General features: G+C 47.6%; 1 protein-coding gene across 1 annotated transcript in view; it reads left to right on the top strand.

The window, feature by feature from the left end:
* Window positions 11,526-22,207, top strand: part of ASAP3 (ArfGAP with SH3 domain, ankyrin repeat and PH domain 3) — a 50,092-nt gene continuing 39,410 nt past the window's right edge. Inside the window, 1 exon segment of the mRNA XM_018055606.1 lies at window positions 11,526-11,781. Within this exon segment, the coding sequence (XP_017911095.1) occupies window positions 11,653-11,781 (129 nt within the window). The 5' untranslated portion in view covers window positions 11,526-11,652.

The raw sequence follows: 22,207 nt of genomic DNA, 5'->3' as shown, positions 1-22,207 counted from the left end.
AACTTCCGACATCTAGAGCTAAGAGACAGACCTCCAAAAAACTGCAAGGAGTTTTCTGTTCTTCAACCAAAGGTGAATAACAAGATCGATCACCATTTCCTGAGTGTTTACAGTGTTGTGTACTTTTTGAGGGCTTCTCAGGTAGCACTACTGGTAAAGAACCCACCTGCCAATGCAGGAGATGCAAGAGACATGGGTTCAATCCCTGGGTCGGGAAGATCCCCTGGAATAGGAAATGGCAACCAGCTTCAGGATTCTTGCCTGGAAAGTTCTGTAGACAGAGGAGCCTGGCAGGCTACAGTCCATGGTGTTGCACAGAGTTGGACACAGCTGAGCACAGACACACACCCTTGAGAGCATTCTATGACTTATTGTATGTAATAGGCTTAGAAAAGTACCTACACTGAGTAAATTGGATAGCTGACACTATTTTCATTTTTATTTCATATCCTTAAATATTGGAGAAGGAAATGGCAACCCACTCCAGTATTCTTGCCTGGAGAATCCCATGCATGGAGGAGCCTGGTGGGCTGCAGTCCATGGGGGTCACATGACTAAAACAATACCCAAAGCCAAAACAATTGTGGATGTGACTGGTGATAGAAGCAAGGTCTGATGCTGTAAAGAGCAATATTGCATAGGAACCTGGAATGTCAGGTCCATGAATCAAGGCAAATTGGAAGTGGTCAAACAGGAGGTGGCAAGAGTGAATGTCGACATTCTAGGAATCAGCAAATTAAAATGGACTGGAATGGGTGAATTTAACTCACCCATTTAATTAATTTAATTTAATTTAATTTCCACTTGCTATGTAACGTAACATATTCATAGGCTCTGAGGAATAAGACATGGACATCTTTGGAAGCCCATTACTGTGCCTACCAGAGTTAAGAAAGAGAATGTTGTTGGGCAGTGACATACTGGGACTTTGAGCCATGAGTACAGCTGCACTCAGAAACCTACATGGCTCCCTCTGCCTGCAGGAAAGGGGCCAGGCCTCTCAGCCGGGCAGGGCCTTTCATCAGCTGGCCTCCATCCCATTTATGAAGAGGCCCTCTCCCGTCTCCTTACCTGTGCTCCACCTGAGAGGCCTTTTCTTCCGTGTATGATCATTAAAGTCCTTCCATTTCTCATCACCAAGTTCAAATGTCATCTTTTCCATTATATCTACTACTGTGGGCAGGAATCCCTTAGAAGAAATGGAGTAGCCATTATGGTCAACAAAACAGTCCGAAATGCAGTACTTGGATGCAATCTCAAAAACGACAGAATGATCTCTGTTCCAAGAGTTCATTTGTTTCCAAGGCAAACCATTCACTATCACAGTAATCCAAGCCTATGCCCCAACCAGTAACGCTGAAGAAGCTGAACAGTTCTATGAAGACCTACAAGACCTTTTAGAACAAGCACCCAAAAGAGATGTCCTTTTCATTATAAGGGACTGGAATGCAAAAGTAGGAAGTCAAGAAACACCTGGAGTAACAGGCAAATTTGGCCTTGGAATGAAGCAGGGCAAAGACTAATAGAGTTTTGCCAAGAGAACGCACTGGTCGTAGCAAACACCCTCTTCCAACAACACAAGAGAACACTCTACACATGGACATCACCAGATGGTCAACACCAAAATCAGGCTGATTCTATTCTTTGTAGCCAAAGATGGAGAAGCCCTATACAGTCAGCAAAAACAAGACCGGGAGCTGACTGTGGCTCAGATCATGAACTTATTGCCAAATTCAGACTTAAATTGAAGACAGTGGGGAAAACCACTAGACCATTCAGGTATGACCTAAATCAAATCCCTTATGATTATACAGTAGAAGTGAGAAATGGATTTAAAGGACTAGATCTGATAGATAGAGTGCCTGATGAACGGTGGACGGAGGTTCATGACATTGTACAGGAGACAGGGATCAAGACCATCCCCATGGAAAAGAAATGCAAACAAGCAAAATGGCTGTTTGAGGAGGCCTTACAAATAGCTGTGAAAAGAAGAGAAGTGAAAAGCAAAGGAGAAAAAGAAAAATATACCCATTTGAATGCAGAGTTCCAAAGAATAGCAAGGAGAGATAAGAAAGCCTTCCTCAGTGATCAGTGCAAAGAAATAGAGGAAAACAACAGAATGGGAAAGACTAGAGATCTCTTCAAGAAAATTAGAGATACCAAGGGAACATTTCATGCAAAGATGGGCTCGATAAAGGACAGAGATGGTATGGACCTAACAGTAGCAGAAGATATTAAGAAGACGTGGCAAGAATACACAGAAGAACTGTACAAAAAAGATCTTCACGACCCAGATAATCACGATGGTGTGATCACTCACCTAGAGCCAGACATCCTGGAATGTGAAGTCAAGTGGGCCTTAGAAAGCATCACTATGAACAAAGCTAGTGGAGGTGATGGAATTACAGTGGAGCTATTTCAAATCCTGAAAGATGATGCTGTGCAAGTGCTGCACTCAATATGCCAGCAAATTTGGAAAACTCAGCAGTGGCCACAGGACTGGAAAAGGTCCGTTTTCATTCCAATCCCAAAGATAGGCAATGACAAATAATGCTCAAACTACTGCACAATTGCACTCATCTCACATGCTAGTAAAGTAATGCTCAAAATTCTCCAAGCCAGGCTTCAGCAGTACATGAACTGTGAAATTTCAGATGTTCAAGCTGGTTTTAGAAAAGGCAGAGGAACCAGAGATCAAATTGCCAACATCTGCTGGATCATGGAAAAAGCAAGAGAGTTCCAGAAAAACATCAATTTCTGCTTTATTGACTATTCCAAAGCCTTTGACTGTGTGGATCACAATAAACTGTGGAAAATTCTGAAAGAGATGGGAATACCAGACCACCTGACCTACCTCTAGAGAAACCTGTATGCAGGTCAGGAAGCAACAGTTAGAACTGGACATGGAACAACAGACTGGTTCCAAATAGGAAAAGGAGTACGTCAAGACTGTATATTGTCACCGTGCTTATTTAACGTCTATGCAGAGTACATCATGAGAAACGCTGGGCTGGATGAAGCACAAGCTGGAATCAAGATTGCCAGGGGAAATATCAGTAACCTCAGATATGCAGATGACACCACCCTTATGGCAGAAAGTGAAGAGGAACTAAAAAGCCTTGTGATGAAAGTGAAAGAGGAGAGCGAAAATGTTGGCTTAAAGCTCAACATTCAGAAAACTAAGATCATGGCATCTGGTCCCATCACTTCATGGGAAATAGATGAGAAACAGTGGAAACAGTGTCAGACTTTATTTTTTTGGGCTCCAAAATCACTGCAGATGGTGATTGCAGCCATGAAATTAAAAGACGCTTACTCCTTGAAAGGAAAGTTATGACCAACTTAGATAGCATATTCAAAAGCAGAGACATTACTTTGCCAACAAAGATCTGTCTAGTCAACACTATGGTTTTTCCAGTGGTCATGTATGGATGTGAGAGTTGGACTGTGAAGAAAGCTGAGTGCCGAAGAATTGATGCTTTTGAACTGTGGTGTTGGAGAAGACTCTTGAGAGTCCCTTGGACTGCAACGAGATCCAACCAGTCCATTCTGAAGGAGATCAGCCCTGGGTGTTCTTTGGAAGGAATGATGCTAAAGCTGAAACTCCAGTACTTTGGCCACCTCATGCGAAGAGTTGACTCATTGGAAAAGACTGATGCTGGGAGGGATTGAGGGCAGGAGGAGAAGGCGACGACCCAGGATGAGATGGCTGGATGGCATCACCGACTCAATGGACATGAGTTTGAGTGAACTCTGGGAGTTGGTGATGGACAGGGAGGCCTGGCGTGCTGTGATTCATGGGGTGGCAAAGAGTGGGACACAACTCAGCGACTGAAGCTGAACTGAACTGATGTCCAGTGGAAAAGCATTCTAGGCAGGAAGAGCAGCCAGTGCAAAGGTCTGGAGGTAGGACTGTGCCTAGTGCATTGAAGGAACAAGGAAGTCCCTAGAGAAAACCATAATTTAAAAAGAGACACGCAGCCCAGTGTTCACTGCTGCACTATTTACAGTAACCAGGACATGGAAGCAACGTAAATGGCCATCAACAGAGGAATGGATAAAGAAGATGTAGCCCATATACACAGGGGAATGTCACTCAGCCATAGAAAGGAATGAAGCTGTGCCATCTGCAGAGACATGGATGGCCCTGAGACTGTCTACTTACTACTGTCTGTTCACTACAGAGTGAAGTAAGTCAGAAAAAGAAGAATAAATATCATATATTAACGCAAACATGTGGAATCTAGAAAAATGGTATAGATTAACCTATTTGCAAAGCGGAAACAGACACAAATGTAGAGGCACGTATGGACACCAGGGGGATGAAAAGGGTGTGGGATGAATTGGGAGACTGGGATTGTCATATACACACTGCTGCTGCTGCTGCTAAGTCACTTCAGTCATGTCCGACTCTGTGCGACCTCATAGACGGCAGCCCACCAGGCTCCCCTGTCCCTGGAATTCTCCAGGCAAGAACACTGGACTGGGTTGCCATTTCCTTCTCCAATGCATGAAAGTGAAAAGTGAAAGTGAAGTCGCTCAGTTGTGTCCGACTCCTAGCGACCCCATGGACTGCAGCTCACCAGGCTCCTCCCCTCATGGGATTTTCCAGGCAAGAGGACTGGAGTGGGGTGTCATTGCCTTCTCCACATACACACTACTAGGTATAAAATAGGTAACTAATGAGAACCTACTGTAAAGCACAGGAAACTCCGCTCATTGCTCTGTGGTGACCAAATGGGAAGGAAATCCCCCCAAAAAAGAGTGTCTGTATACATATTGCTGATCCACTTTGCAGTATGGTAGAAACTTCCACAACATTGTAAAGGAACTATACTCCAATCAAAGTTTAAAATAAGGAACAAGGCAGTCAATGTGGCTGGAGCAGAGGTGGGAACATGGGGAAGAGTGGATGAGCTCAGAGAGAGAGATTATACAGAATTGCAAGCCATGCAAGGACTTGGCGTCTAGTCTGGGTGAAATGAGACGCCATTAGAGGGTTTTGAGGTGTGAAACTACATAATCTGACACGATGTTTTAAAGGCTCACTTGCTGCTCCGTTGAGAACAACCTGTAGAGGAGCCAGGGTGGAAGCAGAGAGACCAATCCAAAGCCTCCCAAAGGAATGTGGGCAAGAGATGATGGTGGCTGGGATCAGGCTGGTAGCAGTGAAGAGGTGAGGGGTGGTGGAGGAAGAGCCAATGGGTCTTCTGATGTGGGGGGAAAGGTTTGGGAAGGGAAATCCGGAGTTCACCTTCGGACACATTAAGCTCAAGATGCCCTAATAGATTTTCAGGTGGGAGTGTCAAGGAGGTGGTTGGAGACAGGTGCCTGGAGTTCAGGGGAGAGGCCCAGGCTGGAGTTGTAAGCTTGAGGGTCATTGGAGAACAGTTTCAGGGGTTAGTGAGAACAAAAACCTGGTCAGAGGGAGCAGAATAGTAGCGCTCAGGAGTGGCCTCCTTCCTGAAGTCCTCCTGTGCCCAGTGAGCTGGCTTCTCACCCTCCCCACTGCTCAGTCCCAGCAACATGCTGGAGTCTCCTCTTGACAGATGGCAACTTGCCCATGACCCAAAACCAAGCAGAGCAATCCAATGAGGCTGATGCTCAATTACTCCTGATTCTATACTACTGGTGGTATAGATAAAGAGAAGCTATCTTAAGAAGTTCTGTTTAAAAAGTTGTGAATCTAAAAGAGAGTTTTGCATTAGGTATATCAAATGCTGGAATTCTTACATTTTTCTCCTCTATATAAATTCAATTTAAATATAATCTTGGGCATGATATGATTGTTGTTTTTCAGTCGCTCAGTCGTGTCTGACTCTTGTGACCCCGTGGACTGCAGCATGCCAGACTTCCCTGGCCTTCACTATCTCCCAGAGTTTTCACAGATTCATGCCCATTGAGTCGATGATGCCATCCAACCATTTCACCCTCTGCTGCCCCCTGCTCCTCTTGCCCTCAGTCTTTCCCAATGTCAGAGTCTTTTCCAGTGAGTTGGCTCTTTGAAACGGGTGGCCGAAGTATTGACTGACAGCTTTCGCATCAGTCCTTCCAATGAATATTCAGGGTTGATTTCCTTTAGGATTGACTAGTTTGATCTCCTTGCTGTCCAAGGGACTCTCAAGAGTCTCTTCCAACACCACAGTTCGAAAGCATTATATGATAGCAAACATCTAAAGATTACCCCAAACCTAGAAACTTAGGGAAAATTCCAATGTAACTGAATTGCTCACATAATATTTAAATAAAAACAAAGCATTATTTTATTGAAAAGAAAAATATCAGAAGAAAGGAATTGGATACTTAACTGTGAATATAGTGGTGAGTTTTCAGTGACTTCAGTTGCAAAGAGGAGCAGAGAAACGGGGCAGCGGCTAGAGGAGAAGTTAGAATCCAAGAGGAGTTGCTTTCTTATGGGAGGTATTGCAGCCCGTGTCCACGCTGATGGGAACGGACTTTTCTGTACTTTCTTCCCTGTCTTTGCTCATTCTGTCCCAACTCCTTCAAATCCTTCAGGGCTCAGATCAGGTCCCCTTCTTCTCTGAAGCCTCCCCAGCTTCCCTGAGCCAGACATCAAAGGACTCTTTGCCCTTCCCCATTCCTAATTCCCATAACATCTATTCAAGGGCATTTTTAAGTACAAGTTCTCTGAGAATCGCTCCCTATCTTGCCCATCTTTGTATCCAGAGCCTTCTCACTCCTCATTTTTCACTCAAGAGTACACCTAGAACTGCTTGATAAATGTTTATTGAGTGAACAAGTGAATTCCAGGGAGCTGAATTTACACAGGTTGGTCCAGGGACCTAGAAACAGTGATTTTATAAGTAGTGTATCTCAAACTCTTCTCTTGAAATAGACTTAGTAAAGTGAATGTTTATGTAGGGCGGTCTGGAGAAACAACTAGAAGCAACTGGAAATTTCCAGCAACTGGAAATGTTTCCTCTAAAACTTCCTGAAACGTTCCCTGGCGGTCCAGTTGTTAGGGCTCAGTGCTTGCACTGCTGGGGCCCACATTCAATCCCTGGTCAGGGAACTAAGATCCCACATGCAGTGCAGTGTGGCCTCAACAAAATAAAATTTTTAACCTACCCTGATATTGCTCTGGGTTTATCTTATTTCCAAATAATACTGTAATTTATTTATTATTTATTATTCATTTTCTCCCAAAAGTCTTGAAATAGAACTTGTACTTCAGAAAGTGACCCACCCTCAGAGTATGTGTCTCTTGGTTTGAGTATCTAGTAGGGGATTTGACACTGAAGAGGTTGCTTTACAAAATAGTGAGGAATTTGTTAGCTTGCAAGGTATTATTGGAGAAGGCGTTGGCAACCCACTCCAGTACTCTTGCCTGGAAAATCCCATGGATGGAGGAGCCTGGTGGGCTGCAGTCCATGGGGTCGTGAAGAGTCGGACATGACTGAAGCGACTTAGCAGTTTCAGCGGCAAGGTATTATGATCGTATTCTGCCTCTGTGGGATGTCACGTTTTAATTATAGGAGAGAATATATGGAACATGTATATCTACTTAATTTATAAGAGGCAATATTTTCTAGTTAGGTAGCATAGTTTGGTGATTAATAATAAAACTAAAGCAAAAGCTCTGGAGTCATGCAGACCTGGGTTGTAGTCTTGGTTACATTATTCATTCATTCTGAGAGTGAAGTTGCTCAGTGGTGATCACCTTTTTGCAATCCCATGGGCTGTAGCCTACCAGGCTCCTCCATCTATGGAATTTTCCAGGCAAGAGTACTGGAGTGGGTAGCTATTCCCTTCTCCAGGGGATCTTCCCAACCCAGGGATCGAACCCAGGTCTCCCACATTGCAAGCAGACACTTTACCCTCTGAGCCACCAGGGAAGCCAAAATAAGTGGGTCATTCATTCTGACTTTACACAAATTAACAACCCCTCTAAGCTTTGGTTTTTTCCATCTCTAACACAGAGACAGGAAGAATAATGTTCCCCACCTCCTTGGGTTGTTGTAGGTATTGAGTGAGGTATTGCTTGTATAGCCCTTGGCTCTGTCACTAGTACATAGTAGAAAGAAAGCAGAAAGTGAAGTCGCTCAGTCATCTCTGACTCTTTGCGGCCCCATGGACTGTAGCTTGCCAGGCTCCTCCATCCATGGGATCTTCCAGTGGGTTGCCATTTCCTTCTCCAGGGAATCTTCCTGACCCAGGGATGCAGCCTGGGTCTCCCAAACTGCTGGCAGACTCTTTACCATCTGAGCCACCAGGGAAACCAGAGCACATAGTAAGTGCTCAATAAATAAGTGGGCCGGAAACCCAGACCAGCAAATAGATGATTACAGCGGGTTGCCATTTCCTTCTCCAGGGGATCTTCCTGACTCAGGAATCAAACCTGGGTCTCCTACATTACAGGCAGATTCTTTACTGACTGAGCTACGAGGGAAGCCCCAGTACATAGTAAGTGTTCAATAAATAAATGGGCCAGAGACCCAGACCAGCAAACAGGTGACTACAGCCTTCAGTGAGAAGTGCTGGGGCAAAGGGTACTGAGTCCAGTGGGAGTCCCAGGAAAAACATTAAGAAAGGCTTCCTGGAGGAACTGACATCTTATCTGAGCAGCTGAAAGGAGGCTGGGATATGTTATGGGACGAATAATGAGATAGCTGTGTTTCCCTGGTGGCTCAGATGGTCAACTGTCTGCCGGCAGTGTGGGAGACCCTGGTTCAATCCCTGGGTCAGGAAGATACCCTGGAGAAGGAAATGGCAACTCAGTATTCTTGCCTGGAAAATCCCATGGATGCAGAAGCCTGGCAGGCTACAGTCCATGGGGTCGCAAAGAGTCAGACACGACTGAGAGACTTCAATTTCTACTGTCTTTTCTTTTCCGTTCATGGCAGGTGAGGAGAGATGAGAGGTAAGGCTGTAAATGGCAGGAGCAAGAGATCATATAGGACCAGATAGCCATGAAGAAGTTTGCCTTTCACTCAGAGAGCAATGGGGGTCATTGGAGAATTCTAAGGAGGGGAGCAGCCGACCAGATATGCAAGACTAGGGGGAGAGAGACTGGTGAGGAGATGAGAGGTGGTGCGATCTGAACTAGTGTTGGCCAGGAAATGGAGAAGGTGACCATGTTTGTGAGACATTTAGGAAGTAGTGATAATGACTGAGTGAAGGCTGGTGGAAGGAGATGGGGAGTATGATTTCCAGGGGGCACAGTGGTGCCTTCCACCAAGACAGAGAGAGAAGGAGTGAGGTACAAGATGGCCAGTTCAGTTTTGGACACGCAGACTGTGAGGTAGTCACATAAAACCATCCCGTAAATGGTTATATACATAGATCTGAAGCCAGAGAAGGTTCCAGGCTGGAGAAAGAGTCTTGCAAGATAGGCTCAGTAACAGCCCTCAAAGATACCCAGGTCCTAATACTTAGAACCTGTCATTTTCTATGGCAAAAGGAATTTTGCAGATGTGATTAATTTAAGGATCTTGAGGAGGGGAGGTTATCCCAGATCCTCTGGATGGGCCAAAAATGTAACCATAAACATGCTTATAAGATGGAGATCAAGGGAAATTTGACCACAGAAAAGAAGGTAATATGACACAGAAGCAAGATGGCCTTTAAGATGCGAACTTTGCCCCAGGCCAAAGAATGCAAGGAATGTAGTTCTAGAAGCAGGAGCAGGTGAGGAAACAAATTCTTCTCTAGAGCCTTTGGAGGGAGTGTGGCCCCCGCTGATACCTCGATTTCCGTCCAGTAAACTTCAGACTTCTGACCTTTAGGACTATAAGAGAATAAACAGATGTTGTTTTAAGCCACCAAATTTGGGGTAATTTGTTACAGAGGAAATGACCAGAGAAGACATCAACATAAATGGTGTAAGGAGAGCTGTTGGGGTTGCATGAAGGTTTCCAGGAAGCCTGGGTGGAGTGAGAAGAGCAAGGGGTCCAGCCTTTAAGATACACCCAGAGGAATTTCCCTGGTGGCTCAGTGGATGGGGATCTGCCTGCCAATGCAGGGGACATAGGTTTGATCCCTGATCCGAAAGGATTCCAGGCAGCATGGAGCAACAAAGTTCATGCATCACAGCTACTGAGCCCATGTGCTGCAACTACTGGCTAGCTAGATAATCTCCATAAGGTAGTGGGGTGAAATACCATGAGATCATTTCAAAAGGGGGGAGATTCAAGCTTACAGAAGCAAGCAATTCACTCAGCTGTGTACAGCTTGGTCCACAGCAGTGCCAGGATGGGAACTGAGATCTGACTCCAAAGCCAATGTTCTTCAGCGCAGTGCTTCCTGATATTTTCTAGAGGACCTCATGCTCCAGAACTAAACCTAAGTGGATTTTTATCCTGAACACCATCCCTCATCTACCCAAATACACACGTCCTTTCCCAAGAGGCAGAGTTTAGTGGGTGCGAAGGAGTGGTAGTCTTGAGCCTGGTCGGGATGGTGAGTCGGTGAAAGGCAGGAGACTGAGCCCAGAAAGAATGAAGGTGTGGTTGAGAGGGCTGGGTAAGGGGTAGTGGGGAACCAGTTCCTGGGCGCCTGTTGGGTACACGCACGTGTGAGGCTCCCTCCTGCCCAAATCACAACCAAGTGGCATTAGACTTCCCATTCTGCAGAGAACGAAACTGAGGTTCCAAGAAGGGACGTACTTTCCCTTAAATCACAGCTAGCTAGGTCACCAAGACACACAGACCCCGGAGGCACGGTCCACGGTTAGGACCGAGCCAGGGGCGGGTGTGGGCGGTCCTGGCCGAGCAGAGGCACAGAAACTGGTGTGCGGGGCAAGGGAGGGGTGGGGCGATCCGGGGCGCAGGCAGGGCACCGAGAGCCCTCCGATCGCGGGCTCGAGAGAGCGATGACGGACCGGGTGGGGATAATGCTGAAGGGTGAGATCGTGAGGGCTGCGAACCAACAGACAGGAGAGAAGACGCAGGGTGCATTCAGGAGGGGTGCGGAGATGGGGTCCCGGGCTTTGGGAGGGAGGGTAAGTTCAGAGGCCCCGGAGCCCGACAAAGGGGCGGAGCCCTGGACGCGCCGAGAGCGAGGCCGGGCGGAGGAGCTTTAAGGGAGGCCGAAGGACCCGGCAGAGACGCACGGAGAGGGGACTCGGAGCCCTCTGAGGGGCTGAGGGCGGTGACGCGAGCCGGGGGCGGGGCCGATGGGCCTGGGGCGGGGCTCTTAGGAGCCGGGAGGCCAGGGGGCGGGGCCGATGGGCCGGGGGCGGGGCAGTGAGCCAGGGGCGGGGTTCTCAGGAGCCGGGAGGCCAGGGGGCGGGGTCGATGGACCGGCGACCGGGTACTGAGCCAGGGGCGGGGCTCTTAGGAGCCGGGAGGCCAGGGGCGGGGCCGATGGGCCGGGGGCGGGGCAGCAAGCCAGGGGCGGGGTTCTCAGGGGCCGGGAGGCCAGGGGCGGTCGGTCCCGGCTAAGGTGCAGAGAGAGGCTGGAAGGCTGTGGGCCGGGCTGAGAAGCGGGCGGGGTGGGAAAGGTCGGGGCTCCCGGGACGCTTAGGGGAACGCGGCAGTGCCAGGCGAAGGGGGCGGGGCGGCACGGAGGGGGCGGGGCGCGCCGAGTCCTGGACTGCGCTCGCGGCTGGCGGAGAGGCCGGCCCCGCTCAGTGCAGCAAGCGCCCCCCGGGCCCCATTCCGGCAGCCCCGGCGCCCACACCTCGCGCCCGCCATGCCCGAGCAGCTCAGCGTCGCCGAGTTCCTGGCCGTCACGGCAGAGGACCTCAGCTCCCCGGCCGGGGCTGCTGCCTTCGCCGCCAAGATGCCCCGGTGCCGTGGGGCAGCCCTGGCGCGGGAGGAGGTGAGAGGAGGGCCGCGGTGGGAGGGGTCTGGGGTCCCGGCAGGGCCTTTCCTTGACCTTCACAGGCGTGACCCGAGCAGTGACGGTCCTTACCTCGCCCCAGAAACCTGCCCCTTCTCTAAATCTTTGAGAACCGAGCGCATCTCTAACATCTGGGTCCTCCCCGTCGAGTGCCTGGGGCGGAGGGCGAGGAACCATCTGGGGGGCCTCGCAGTCACCTCGATGACAGACTTCCCAGGTCGAGGGACATACCCACAATGTTCTTGATGACCTGCAGCCGGGTCGCTTGTGGGTTTGCTCAGCGCCTCACAGCATCTGTTTGGGTTTTCATCTTTGGAGCCCCACAAGTTCGTCCCCTAAGTCACTCCCTTTCTGGGAAGACTACCTTCCCGCCACAGTCCTGAACGAAACTTCTCCTGGGAATAGGGAGGCCCCCTCTCCCCCAGACTGCTGGTTCTGAGATTTGGCTGGTGTTGTGGAATGAATGCGGAGGAGAAGGCGCCAGGAGCCGGGGTTCACCTTGGCCAGGCTGTTCAGGAGTTTACAGTCTCCTCTCCCCTCCCCTCTCCTCTTTGTCTTTTCCAGCACTGCCGTCCCAGGCCTTTCCTTTGGCCTTTGCAGGCTGCCCCACCCCATTCCCCTGCTCAGAGGAGTTCTTTCCTTCTCTCCAGACCCACCGCACTTTCCTGGGCCTCCTCTGCCGGAATATTCTAGGGCAGACACCCTGAGGCTTTGGGCCAAAGGAGAATAATGTGTTTTTGCAGCTCCCTTTCAGAAGATGCCCTGAATTTAGGTGGCGTTTTGGACCTCAAGTGGCTCTCACCTTCCATCCTTCACCCTGAGAATATTGAGCACCTACTGTGTAGCAGATAGAAAGATTAGTAGTTCCTCATACTCTGGGCCAATGTCTTGGGGAATCCCTCCTCCTTCTCCTCTCCCCTGCTGTCTGAACCCCCATCCTAGAGTAGTGATGATAGAGGACTGTGGAAAGATCATCCTCTTTGGGGAAGGCAGTGGACCTGTGTTCAAATTCTGGGTCCGCAGTTTGCCAGCTGTGTGAGCTTGGGCATGTGACCTGATCTGTTTGTGTCTCCACTTTTGGCATCTGTAAAATGGGGATAATAATGTTTGCCTCATGGGACTATGGTATTAAATGAGGCCACGTAGGTAACGCATGCATTTTGATTAATGGAATGATTATAGGGTTAATTGACAGACCTCTTTAGACAGGGCTGGGTCTCTTTTTGTCCTCATGTCTTTCACAGTTCAGTCAGTTCAGTCTCTCACTCATGTCTGACTCTTCACGACCCCTTGGACTGCAGCACACCAGGCTTCCCTGTCTATCACCAACTACCAGAGCTTACTCAAACTCATGTCCATTGAGTTGGTGATGCCATCCAACCATCTCATCCTCTGTTGTCCCCAGCCTAGCCTAATGCCTTGCATATAGTGGGGGAGGGGCAGTACTTGTTTGAAGCAGCGATGACCTTTGGCTTCTTTCCTTGAGCAGAACCAGTAGCTTGGAACCTACCGCCTGTGAATGTAGGATGTATTTTACTGGAGGCTTACAGGGAAACTGCCCAGAACCTCCTCTTGAGGAGAGAGAGCCTCCAGAGGATTGTCTTCATTTTGTGACCTGGAAGAGGTCAGTGGGATCAGCATCCTTAGGGCTCTCACAGTTCATACTCCTGTTGGGGTTGTTCATTAATATGTTAAATCAGAGCAGGATCTGGAGAAAGGGCTGTACTATGAACCTTTCTCCAGGGACAGAAATGCCCATTTATGCCCATGCATCTGGTCTTGCCCGGCTCCGTGTGGGTAAGCACTGTGTGCGCCTGGGGGAGGGAGTCCTCAGAATGGATCTGGAGGCCGCTGCAGGCTCCTGTCAGGACTCTGCCTTGGCTCCAGTGTAGGCCTGACAAAATCCAAATCTTTGCCTTTGAGACTTTAGTTTGGTGCATGCATGTGTTCATTTTTGCACCAGAAAGGTTTCTGACACCCAAATTCAGCTTTTCTCTTCAGCATGTCAGTGCCTCAAAAGTTAGACTCTGACCTTTGGGCTTTGCTGAGGTTTCCTGTTTGGCTTTGCGTTTGTGTTTATATTTACATGCAGTTTGATGCTGGCATTCCCCCAGTCTCAGTTCTGGGCATGACTGACCTCCATTCTTGAAGCTCCATTTGGCTGAATCAAAATTTGACTGATTCTCAAAGCAAGTCCTCCATCTGGTTTCCTGGGAGTAACTAAGGGCTCTGCCCTGGGACTTGCAGTCTTTTTTTTGCTGTCCTGCTAAGGAGGGTCCTGGGTAGGTTACAGGAAACTAGAATATCAATGCTGAGAAGCGCTTGAAGGTCAAGATCACCTAGGAACTCCCATTTAAGATGGGGAGGGGACACATGTATACCTATGGCTGATTCTTGTCAGTGTTTGACAGAAAACAACAAAATTCTGTAAAACAATTATCCTTCAATTAAAAAATAAATAAATTAAGATTAAAAAAATAAATCTGAAAAAAAAAAAAAGATTGGGAAACTGATATCCAGAGAGTATTATAGACTTGTCTAAGCACCCACAGCTGGGGAATGGAAAAATCAGCGTTTCCACCCAAATGTTCTAACCCTTGGTCCTATTCGCTTTCCTTCTAAAGTCCCTATGTAATTTCTCTGAACCTCAGTTATTTACCTTTAAGATAGGTCTAATAATCCTTCCTTGCTTACCTCTCTGGGTTGGTAAAGGTTTTTGTTTTTAATTTAAAACTGTTCAAATATAAGGGAGTATTAAAACAGATAATCATTCTATCAACCACCTTCTTCCTGTCCTGGGCCACTGTTACATTGATATTCACAGTAATACAGGTGAAAATGGACCCAGGGAGATTAAGGTAGTTGCCTTGTGTCACACTGTGGATCTGTCTGACTTTAAGGCTGCTCTGTGTCAGTTCTCTATGCTATTTCTCTGCTAGACACCAAGAACATAAACATGCTGCTCAGGTTTGCTGTCTGGTAAGTGGAGCCCCAGGAGTCTATCCAGAGTACACAGAGAAAGATATGGTTAGTGCCATATGAGACCAGTGGAGCAAGGCAGGGAGCGAGACTGATGTAGTCAGGGACAGCTTCCTGGAGGAGCTGACACTTCCCAGATGAGTTTTGAAGGATGGAAGAACTCCACTAAGTGGAGAGGACAAGTGAATGAATATGGAAACAGATGGGAAGAAAGCATATTCAGGAACCAAGTAAGCCACTATGACTTGTAGTGAGCCACTAAGTCTCACTATGACAATGCTGAGACTTTACGCTATGTCATGTATCTTAAACTACCAATGAACGTACAGTGGGTCTTGGATGAATTAGTCTACCACAAATAGGCTTGTGTTTTGTATATGTTTTTGGAAATTTAATGAAGTTTTCATTGAACAAAAGACATACTGATTTTTACTTAAAAAATTTAAAGGCAACAGAAAAGCTGCAGTCACCTCTGACCATGTCTCATGATTCCTGTCCTCCCCCCAGAGGTAACTGCTATGTAAATGTGCATGCTTCCCAGTATCTGTCCTCAGAGAAAATATGTTCTCAGTAAGGGGTGGTGGTGAAGAGGGATGTTTACCTAAATCAGTATCGTGTCTTATAATGCATAATTTTAAGTTTCCTTGGAGTCAAATTAATCTTTTCCTTTGTAACTTAAGCGTTTTTGAATCTAATTTTAGAAAGGATTTCATTCTTAATTCTCAGTATTCTTGTGAATTCTATGTTCTGCTTTGTCATGTGTCAATACTCGTTTTACCCAAATAATAACATTTTTGTTTTTAAAAAAATGGTAGAAATTATGTAATCTTAGAGATTTTTTTTGTTTGCAAGAAACAGAAAGCCTCTCAAGTCTATGTTGAAGGGAAACTTGTTTTAAGGAATTAGAGATGCCTTGTGGTACTGGGGAGCAGTAGACCTCACCCAGGCCTCATCAAGGCCCCACTTGAGGCTGCAAAGTCGTCAGGAGCAAAAGCAGCTGCTTCATCCTTCCCACTGCCTCCGGCCTCTGTTTCTTTCTGCACCCCTGAGCAGTGCTTTTGCTCACTCATCATCACCCAGGCCCCCAAGGGCATCACACAGTCTTCCGGGAGGCCGGGCATCGTTAGCCCCCACCTTCACGTGAACTCACTGGTCCAGCTTCTAAAGGCAACCAAGCCAGTCTTGTGTCCCACTTCCAAGTTCCTGGTAGGTTGGTGGCCCAGCCCACCAGCCTTCTGGACTGGTTCCAGAATCTGGGTCTCCGCCCCTGGTTTCATCAGCAGAGTCATGAAGGGATAGACCCAGGCAGGGAAACACAGCCACGGAGACCTACACTGTGGGAGGAGACATTTCTCAGAGAAGAGGAGCAGGACCTGGAAAGTCCCCACCCTCACCCCTACTTGTCCATGGCAATCTGTTTGGCACAGTGTAGGCTCCAGGGAGAGGCGCTGTGTTCATCCTGTTTTCTGCCTCTGGTTATCCAGGTGAAGAGGAACCCCAGTTTGGAAAACTCAGCCGTAGCGCAATTAAAAAGATGGCGAGCTGAGGTGTGCAGCATGACTTGGAGGGTCTTGAGTGTCATTTAGGCATTTGGGCTTTTTGCTGGACAGCAGAGACAAGTCGACCAGTCATGTTGTCTAAGGATTGGATGAGGTTGTCGCTGCTGAGGGACAGTGGCCAACATCGTGCAGGGAAACTGCTCCATGCCAGGCCTTACATTAGGCCCTGGGTAGACACATTACTCATTAAGAGAGACACAGTCTCTGCTCTACTGAGCTTATAGTCTCCTGGGGAAGACAGACAGTAAGTAGGTCAGTAATTGCACCTGTCATAAATGTCATGGAGGCTCCTCCTCCCTGCCTGGGCCTGCCCTGAGGCTTGGTTCTGGGTCCTCATCTCTGCAGGCAGTCTCATCCATACACATGGGTTCAGTGTTCTGGCTTCAGCTGGCTCACATATGTGTACCTTTAGCCCAGACCCCGGAGAAGGCCATGGCACCCCACTCCAGTACTCTTGCCTGGAAAATTCCATGGACAGAGGAGCCTGGTAGGCTGCAGTCCATGGGGTCGCTACTAGTCAGACACGACTGAGCGACTTCACTTTGACTTTTCACTTTCATGCATTGGAGAAGGAAATGGCAACCCACTCCAGTGTTCTTGCCTGGAGAATCCCAGGGACGGGGGAGCCTGGTGGGCTGCCGTCTATGGGGTCGCACAGAGTTGGACACGACTGAAGCGACTTAGCAGCAGCCTCAGCAGCCCAGACCCTCATGTCCAGCTGCTCACATGGCTGTTTCACTTTCACTTGGTCAGTGTGTCCAAAGCCACGTCACAACTTCTGCCCCAGGCTAGCCCTTCCAGTTTTCCCTTTTCAGAGAACGGTCCTTCCCTCTCTTCAGTTACACAAGCCAGAAGCTCCATGTCCTTCACCACTAAAGGTAATTAGTGTTCACTTCTAAGCATCTCTGTCTGCTTCTCTACATCGCGACCCTGGTCCCCGTCACTGTCACCTCTCCCCTGGAATGCTGCACTGGCCTCCTAACTTGTCTTTCCACTTTCGCTCTGGCTCTGTTCTCCCTAACAGCCCTGTGTCGCTGTCTTTGGCAGCATACATCCTAGATACATTTTACATTTACTTGCGTAATTACTTTATTAAAATCTGATTTTTCACTAGATTTCGACTTCCATGAAACAAGAACCTCTCTCACCACTGGATCCCTAGTGTTGACCATAGCACCATAGTAGGAGCTCAGAAAATATCAGTGGAATAACAATGAAAAGAAGAAACCTGAAAAGGAGCATTAATAGAGAATAATGGGGTGAGGGTGCTCTAGTTGGCGGGAACACCTTAGGGAACATCTGAGTCAGTAAAGAACCTAAAGTGTTTATGATACTGAAAGAAGGCCAGAGGAACAGAAGCATAGCCTGGCAAATGGAAGAGCCCCCCGAGATGAGTTTGGGAAGCAAGGGCCAGATGATCTTCAAGTCTGTAGGCCCTGGGGGCAAGTCTGGATTTTATTTATTTTGCAGGCAAGCAACATGACCCAATTTATATTTTTTATTTATTTCTTTTTAATATTTGCTTCCTTTGATATTTATTTATTTATCTGGCTGCCCTGGGTCTTAGTTGCAGCATGCGAACTCTTAGTTGCTCCATGTGGGATCTAGTTCCCCGACCAGGGATTGAACCAGGGCCCTCCTGCATTGGGAGCAAGGAGTCTTAGCCACTGAACCAGCAGGGAAGTCCCCCTCAACTTATATTTTAGAAAGATCGTTATCAGCTGCTGCATGGAGACGAGATGGGAGGAGTCGGGAGAAGACCCAGGGAGGCTGTTGGCAGTTGTTCATGGAAGAGACGATGGTGGTTGTGGGGAGAAGTGGTTGGGGCTGTGGTTGGTGGAGAAGTGGGCAGATTCTAGAAGGATTTTATATGTAGTGACAGCAGGATTTGTTGATGGAGTGCATGTGGAGAGTGGTCAAGAATGGTTCCCAAATTCCTAACAGAAGAATGCCATTGCCCCTTCCTAGGAAGAGAAATCTGAGACAGGAACAGGTTTGGAGGGTAGTCAAGAATTCTGTTTTTACATCTTATAGGTTTTTGAAGCATTCAAGTAGAGAAGTCAAGAAGACATTTAGATATATTCATTTGAAGGTCAAAGGACTAGGCAGGAGATACACATCTGAGAAGTAGCTCAGATGGTAAAGCATCTGCCTGCAATGCAGGAGACCTGGGTTCGATCCCTGAGTGGGGAAGATCCCCTGGAGAAGGAAATGGCAACCCACTCCAATATCCTTGCCTGAAAAATTCCATGGACAAAGGAGTCTGGTGGGCTATCGTCCATGGGATCGCAAAGAATTGGACACGACTGAGTGACTAGCATACACACACAGCATTGAGATAATGGGTTTCAGACTTGGATCTGTGTAAGCATCACCTGGCATCATTCCCAGAGTCCTATTGAATAGCTGTTTCTTACTTAGCCTTCTTATTACAAGTAACAGAAACCAACCTGAGCTGATTTAAACAGAAAAGTTCACTGAAAGGGAATATTCAGTAGTTCACAGGATTTCTGGGAAGCTGGAGAACTGGGGCAAGGCAGCAGACGGGATCTCAGCCAAGCCACTCTCCTGAGCCAGTTTGGCGAGGACACTGCTGACATGCATTAAATGCCGCAGCTTGTACCGCCGCTGTCCCCTGGGGACTGGGTACCTTCACCGCTGGTGTTGTTATTCAGTCGCTCAGTCGTGTCAGACTCTGCGACGCTATAGACTGCAGTATGTGATGCTTCCCTGTCCTTCACTATCTCCTGGAGTTTGCTCAAACTCATGGCCGTTGAGTCAGTGATGCCATCCAGCCATCTCGTCCTCTGTCGCCCCCTTCTCCTCCTGCCCTCAATCTTTCCCAGCATCAGGGTCTTTTCCAATGAGTTGGCTCTTTGCATCAGTTGGCCAAAGTATTGGAGCTTCAGCATCAGTCCTTCCAATGATATTCAGGGTTGACTTCCTTTCGGACTGACTGGCTTGATCTCCTTGCTGTCCAATTTTGCCATTAGTATCAGAATGATCTTCCACTCTCTCTGCTCCTGATTCAAAGTCTGCGTTGAGTGCCTCTGATTGGCCAAGCCTAGCTCCTGCATTCCTGTTCCCTAGCTTCAAGGGAGTCTGGAAATCATTAATTTGGTCTCGGCAGCTTTTGTAGAAGGCAAGCTCTGCTGAGGCTTGCGTAGCAAGTAATTTCCCAGGTGTAGGAAAGAGGTTTAGATACCAGTCTGGCAGAAATGAGAAATGTCCTTGGCTGGTTCACCAGCCTGCAGGAGAATGCCTGGGAATCTGCATCTTAATCATCAGCCCAAGGAGATGCTCATGTAGGTGGTCTATGAACTACACAATGCATTTATTGCATTTAATGCATTTATTGCATTTAGTGCTTAAAGAAGTGGGAGTAGATAAGATCACCCAGGGAGAGGAATGAAGACAGTCTGGGCTCGACAGGTTAGGATGGGAAGAGTAGTTAATAAGGGAGATAGAGGAGCTGCCAGGGAGGACGGAAGGAAATCAAGAGAGTACAGTGCCTCAGAAGCCAGGGGAGGAATGTTTCGCTGAAGGAGCAATGCTCAGCTCTGTCAGATGTCCAGAGGTCAAATAAGAAAATGACAGAGCCATGACTCCTAACGTTGGCAACTTGGAGGTCATTGGTGACCGTAAGTGCTATTTTAAGGTCACCTTAAGTGACCTTAGTGCTGTTTTCCCCTCCACACCGGCTTGGACTAATTTGAGGGGGAGACAGATGAGAAATTTTCCTGAGAAGGGAAGTAGAGACATGGGATGCTAACCAGGGACCTGGGCCAAGAGGGTTTTCCAAGCCAGATTTAGAACCCGGCTCTGTCTGAGCCCAGCCTCTTCCCACTCCAGGCTGCCTCTGCACGAGGACACAGGGTCCTCCTGGAGTGTGAGCCTCAAGCCCAGTCTTGCAAAGTCTCCTTGTCTCCCCAAATTTCAGTCTTTGGGCCCAACTTCCTTGCTTGGTATTCAGCTGTTTCTGGCCACCAAGGTGACACAGGCAGTTCTGGGGACAGAAACTGGAGTTTTAGGTCAGAATAGAAGGGAAATGCTTTCTGCAAAGTCAATTTGGTAGTATAGTCCTCAGATATCTTTGCCAGAAGAGTCCTTTGATAGGCTCAGAGTATATGCAGCAGTGAAGCCCACAGGGGCACAGTGAGTTCCCCAGACTCTGGGGCAGGGCTTTGGGCCCCCTTTGTCCTGGGAACTTTGGGAGTGGGCCTCACTGTGAAGGTACAGGAGGCTAAGCTGGGAACAGCTGCTAAAGGTTTTCTTTTTTAAAAATTATTTTATTTTTTTTGGCTGCACTGCATGGCATGTGAGATCTTAATTCACCAAGCAGGGATCAAACCAGCACCCCTTGGTTTGGAAGCACAGTGTGTTAACCCCTGGACTGCCAGAGAAGTCCCTGCTAAAGGTTTTCTAACTGGGCTTGGTTTTGACTTTGAGCTTTCAAGAACTTCAGATGTTGTTGGCTCCACCCAGACCTACAAATCAGAATCTCCCAGTGGTGAGACTTGGGCAAGGGAACAGTCAGAAGTTCCCCAGGCAACTCTGATGAGCAGTCAGAGTGAAAACTATTATGGTGAGCTGTGCGTGCTCACTTAAGGTTTGTTACTTGTTAAACACTATTTATTGAACATCTGCTGTGTTAAAATGGTAGTCTCTGAAGGCATAGACGTGACAAGGTACCCACCTGGGAGGGAGAAGAACTCATGCCCATGGAAAGATGACTGACAGCCCACAGCATAAAGCGGTGTGGCTGAGATCGAAGGAGAGAGTCCTGTAACTGAAGTCAAGCAGACTTGGGTTTGAATTCTTATGGGTTATGTGACCTCAGGCACATGACTGGAATGGTCTGAACCTCAGTTTCCCCATCTGCAAATCAGGATGATGATAACTGTCTTGTGGGGTTTTTTTGAGGGGATTACATATAAAGCCTCTAGCACCTACCTGGCACATAACAGATACTTAATTTTTAAAAATTCTCTTTTACTGAAAACACAAGTATCCCTGCTAATAGAATAGTTAAGTAGATTAGTAACCACAGAGAAAAGGGGAAGGTCATTGCAATAGGGATGAGGTAATTACTGTGAGTAACACTAAAATTGTGTAGTTCTGGCACTGGAGCAAAATGAGAAATCTTGTGTACCTTGCAAGTGTCCGGGAATGAGTAGCTGAGCCTGATTCTGGACGAGACGGGGTGTCCCCTCAGCTCTGCCCTTTGCTCTCTCCCATCCATTTCTTTCCACATCAAGCATTTGTTGAGAGCCGTCTCCATTCTCAGTCCTGGCTGCACATCACAATCCCCTGGGTTGCTTTTAGATAGATAGTTTTTTTTTTAATAGAGATAAAGTTCCTATGATACAAAATACACCATTTTAATCATTCTAAAATGTACTGTTCAGCAGTCTTTATTCACAGGGTTGTGCAATAATTGCCACTGTCGAATTCTAGAACATTTCCATCAGGCCAAAAAAGAAATACTGTGCTCGCTAGAAGTCACTCCCCACTATGACTCTCTCCAGCCTCTGGCAACTGTCAGTCTCCATGGATCTACCTATTCCAAACATTTCACTTCAGTGGAATCCTACAGTATATGGACTTTTGTATCTGGCTTCTTTCAGTTAGCTTAATGTTTCAGGGTTCTTCCATACCCTCCTGGCAACGTTATAAGCATTTCTCATGTACATATTAACTCTTGTAATCCCCATCAGAGGCACAGAGAGATGAAATAGCCCAGGAAGCAGAATTGCCAAAGCACGTATACAGGATGTGCATGCAATATTTGCAGCTTACTTACACTAAGAATTATTCACTGATTATATGAAATTCTAATGTAACTGCGTGTCCTGTATTTATTTTTG

The sequence above is a fragment of the Capra hircus genome, chromosome 2 (genome assembly GCF_001704415.2).
Source record: "Capra hircus breed San Clemente chromosome 2, ASM170441v1, whole genome shotgun sequence".
Lineage (NCBI taxonomy): Eukaryota > Metazoa > Chordata > Mammalia > Artiodactyla > Bovidae > Capra > Capra hircus.
Note: the sequence above shows the minus strand (reverse complement) of the source record. Positions and strands in the feature narration are given on the sequence as shown.